Below are 4,553 nucleotides of genomic sequence, written 5' to 3' on the forward strand. Positions count from 1 at the left end.
CAGCCTGCGGGGCTCCTGTCCATGGAATTGTCCAGGCAAGAATACAGGAGTGGGTTGCCATTCCCTCCTCCAGGGGGTCTTCCTGACCCAGGGGTCGAAACCGTGTTTCTTACGACTCCTGCAATGGCAAGCAGGTTCTTCCCCACTGGCGCCAATGTTTCCCCAGTGTCCATCAAAGGACTGGGCAGATGGGCCCTGGAGAAATGTTGGCCGTGGAATAAACAAACCACAAAAGCATTCTGAAGGAGATGGGGTCCAGGTACCTGGTCGGTTCCTGAGCCATGACTTACCTGTCTTGTTCTGTGCACGCTCCACTGGGAGACCAGAGCCTGGACATGGTGAAGCCTTGGTGACTACCAGCTGAATGAGGAAAAGCAGAGAGAGGCAGGGCGAGGCAGAAGGTGCTGGGAAATCACCATCCCAGGAAGCCAAAGTTCTCACCCTTCCGTTTGTCAGCGCTCAACCCCCTCCCCTGGGACGAAAGAAGGGACTCCAGCGGCCCTGTTGATAACATTTATTCTTCTCCGCTCTGTACAAGCCGCGTCTGCCCCCCGCCCCCCACCCCCACAAACCAAGAGCACCCAGGCCCCCACCCCGTGCCCTCCCGAACCGCCCGCACTCCGCTGTCCGGCCAGCTTGCTGGGGAAGGGGGAGAGGCCGTCCAGACCCGGCACGACCCAGCTCACTGCGGGGCTGAAGGCTGCTGGGGCAGGGGGGCTGGAGAGGCGTACACATCAGGGGTGGACGGAGGGTCGAGTTCAGTGTCCGATAGGAGGAGGAGAGGGCCAGGGAGGTCCAGGTGGAGAGAGGCAGGCTAGGGTCTGCACGACATGGGCCTTGGGAGAGGAGGCTAGTCTGTCTTAAATTCGGAAGGATGATGGATGGGAGGGCCGGAAGGAGGAGGTCTGCGCCCCCGAGGGGCGAGTCCCGGAGGGGACGAGTGATGGGAGTGGCGATGGGGAGACACACTCCCCGGTCAAGCGTCCTTCCCGGGCAACGGGCCGGGCCCCGCTCCCGGCCCCGCCAGGCCCTCAGCTTTGTGCGCCAGGCGGTGTTTCTTGAGGCCGTATGTGTTGGCGAACCCCTCGCCGCAGGAGGAGCAGCGGAAAGGCCGGCCGCCCTGGTGGGCCGCCAGGTGCTTCCGGAAGTAGCCGGGATCCTTGAAGGCCTTGAGGCAGGCGGGACAGCGGAGCTCGGGCCGCGGAGGCTCGTGCGCGCGCTGATGGCGCAGCACGGAGCTCAGGTAGAAGAAGCCCTTGCCGCAGTGCTCGCAGCGATAGGCGCGCTCGCCAAGGTGAAGCCGCTGGTGCTCCAGCAGGTTGGAGCGGTAGCGGAAGGTCTTGCCGCAGGCGCCGCAGCGCAGGGGCCGTGCCACGGCGTGCAGCCGCCGGTGCTCCGCCAGGCTGGACGACTGCGCGAAGCGCTTGGCGCACACGCCGCACTTGAAGGCGCGCTCGCCCGTGTGCACCACGCGGTGCTGCCGCAGGTACCAGGAGCGCAGGAAGCCGCGGCCGCACACGCCGCAGCGGTAGGGCCGCTGCTCCGTGTGGCAGCGCTGGTGGCGCATGAGCAGGGCCGCCTCCCAGAAGCGCTTGCCGCACACCGGGCACCGGAAGCCGCGCTTCTGCCGGTGGCTGCGCCGATGCAGCAGCAGGTCGTAGGCGCCCGCGAAGCTCTGGCCGCACAGGCCGCAGCCCAGGGTCCGGCGCACCAGGTGCACATACTTGTGGGTCACCAGGCCCAAGAAGTGCTTGAAGCTCTGGCCGCAGGTGGCACAGCTGAAGCGCTCGGGGCCCGCGCTGGCGCCCCCGCCGCCCCCGGCCGCCGCGGACCCGCTCGCGTCCTCGCCCCCGGACACCCCGGCCAGCGCCGCCACGGCCGCCCCCACCTCCCCAGCCAGCCCGTTGTCCAGCACGGTGGCCGCGTCGGTGCCGCCGGAGCCCTCCGGGGGCTGGGCGCCGCCGGGCGCGGGCGGCAGCAGGCGCTCAGGGGCCGCCTGGTGCACCAGCTTGTGCCACATGAGGTTCTCGATGAAGCCAAAGGTCTTGCCGCAGGCGTCGCAGCCGTAGGGCTTCTCGGCCATGTGCGCCTCCTTGTGGCTCATGACGTGGAAGAGATCCGGGAAGTGCTCGCCGCAGTCTGAGCAGGCGTAGCTGAGGCCGTCCGCGGCGGCCCCAGACGCGGCTGAGCCGCTCGGGCCGGCCGCCCCAGCCGCGCCCTGGGCGGCGGGGAGGCCGGCGGCCCCGGCCAGGGCGCAGGGCAGCTGGAGCCGGTGCACCTGGCGGTGGCGCGTGAGACTCTGCGGGTAGCCAAAGACCTTGCCGCAGAGCTCGCACTTGTAGGGCCGCTCGCGGGTGTGCACCACGTGGTGCTTGCTCAGGTGGAAGGACTCGCGGAAGCGCTTCCCGCACACCGGGCACTGGTGTGGCTTCTCGCCCGTGTGGATCCGCTCGTGCCGCTTCAGGGTCTCGCGGCGCCCGAAGCCGCGCCCGCAAATGCCGCAGCAGAACGTCTTGCCGGGCGCAACGGCGCCCGAGCCCCCGGCCCCGCCGGGGCCGGCCCCGCCGAGCAGCAGCGGGTGGGCGCCCAGCAGCGGGACGGGCACGGCGCCGTACACCACCGCCGCGGCCGCAGCCGCGGCCGCCTTCTCGCCGTCGGAGGCGGGCGGGTCCGGAGGCAGCAGGTAGGGCCCCGGCGGGAAAGCGGGCGCGGGAGGCGCGCCGGGGGCCGCCGCGTCCTTGGGCGCGTCAGGGGCGGCGGGCGGGCCGTGCGCCGCCTTGTGGCGCAGCAGGCTCTGCGGCGCCGAGTAGGACTTGCCGCACAGCTCGCAGGGGTAGGCGGGCCGCGGCCCGGGCGCGCCCGCGTGCGCCGCCTGGTGCTTGAGCAAGTAGGCGGCGTCGCGGAAGGCCTTGCCGCACACGCCGCACGGCAGGCGCAGCAGGTCGGCCGAGTGCGTCTTCACGTGGCGCTTGAGGCTCTCGCGGCGGTTGAAGCTCTTGCTGCACACGGAGCACGAGAAGGGCTTCTCGCCCGTGTGGATGATCTGGTGCTGGTGCAGGTGGCTGGGCTTCTTGAACACCTTCCAGCACAGCGTGCAGGCAAACGGCCCATCGCTGCCCCCCGCCGCCGCCGCCGCCGCCGCTGCCGCCGCCGACCCCGCCGGAGGAGCCACCCCCACGCCCGTGCCCGCGGGGGCCGCGCTGCCGTCGGTGGGCGCAGCCGGGGGCCCGGGGGGCGCCGAGGAGGGTGCGGCGGGCGCGGGCAGGCCCAGCGGTGGGAGCGGAGGCGGCGCCGGGGCGCCCGCGGCCGGCGGCACGTCCTTGTGGCAGCGGCGGTGGCGGATCAGGCTGGACACGTGGTTATAGGTGCGGCCGCAGACGCCGCACTCGTAGGGTCGCTCGCCCGAGTGCACCAGCATGTGCTGCACCAGGTGCGAGGACTGCTTGAAGGACTTCTGGCACACGCCGCATGGGAAGCGCCGCTCCATCAGGTACTTGAGCCGCCGGAAGTAGCCTTTGTCGTCCTTGGCTGCGTCGCAGGCTGCTGCTCCCGCCGCCGGACCTGGCGGCGCCTGCGAGGCAGCGGGGAGCGGCCCGGGGGTCCCCGGGGGCGCGGCCAGCCCCGGCGCGGCCCCCGGCCCGGAGGCCGGCCCCCCACGCTTCAGGTTCCCAAACAGGTGCTGGTGGCCCGAGAGGTCCACGATGCCCCACTGCGGGGCAGGGAAGGCCGCGTCGAAGATCGGGGGCGGCGGCGCCCCAAAGGCGGGGGGCAGCGGCGGGTCGGGCTTCTTGGCCTGGGAGGACGACGACGAGGACGAGGACGAGGACGAGGAGGACGACGAGGAGGGGGCCTCGGCCTTGGGCTTGAAGCTGGCCTGGGGCGGGTAGTCGTACTGCGGCGGCGGTGGCTGCGGCGGCGGCTGCGGCGGGGGCCCCGGCGCACAGGGCAGCGCGGCTACTGCCTTGGCGTGCTCCCCGTACAGCTCCATGGGCTCGAAGCGCTGGTGGTTGAGGAACTCCAGGAAGTCGAAGGGGTAGCTTTGGAAATGGACCCCGTCCTCGCCCCCCAGGCCGCCGCTCCCGCCGCCCCCGGCACCGCTGCCCGCTGGGTTGGCCTCCATCCTGGGCGGCGGGGAGACGGGGGACCCTGCAGAGAGGAGAGCGGGGCTCAGGAGGCAGAGCCGCGTGGGGTCCCCCAGCTGCGGGCACTGGAAGAGCCACAGGCACCAGCCGGGACCCCCACTATCCGTCCTCGCCCGTCGGTCCCTCTGTCCTTCCCCCGCACCAAGCGGTCTTCCCCCGGGCTCCGCTGGCACGCTGACCTCTCCCACTCGGCCTGCCGCCTCCTGCCCGCGTCCTCTGTGGCCCTCGTCTCCCCTCTCCTCCCGAGATTCCCCCTCTCTCTTCTTCCCGCAGTTCCCACACATCTCCATCCATCCCCAACACCAGCACGCCTTGTTCTCAGACTCTGGTCTCAGGCCCCTGTGCAAACACTTTCAGGCCTCCAGGCTGGGTCCCCCAGGCCCTCTGCTCTGTAGCCCCCACCACCACACA

General features: G+C 71.3%; 1 protein-coding gene across 1 annotated transcript; it reads right to left on the reverse strand.

The window, feature by feature from the left end:
- Nucleotides 1–662: 662 nt before the first annotated feature.
- On the reverse strand, nucleotides 663–4,120 carry ZNF865 (zinc finger protein 865). Its single transcript, XM_068993313.1, has one exon. It carries the CDS (start codon nucleotides 4,118–4,120, stop codon nucleotides 977–979), a length of 3,144 nt encoding a protein of 1,047 aa, XP_068849414.1. The 3' UTR covers nucleotides 663–976.
- Nucleotides 4,121–4,553: the final 433 nt, after the last annotated feature.

This window comes from Capricornis sumatraensis, chromosome 20 (genome assembly GCF_032405125.1).
Source record: "Capricornis sumatraensis isolate serow.1 chromosome 20, serow.2, whole genome shotgun sequence".
Taxonomy (NCBI): domain Eukaryota; kingdom Metazoa; phylum Chordata; class Mammalia; order Artiodactyla; family Bovidae; genus Capricornis; species Capricornis sumatraensis.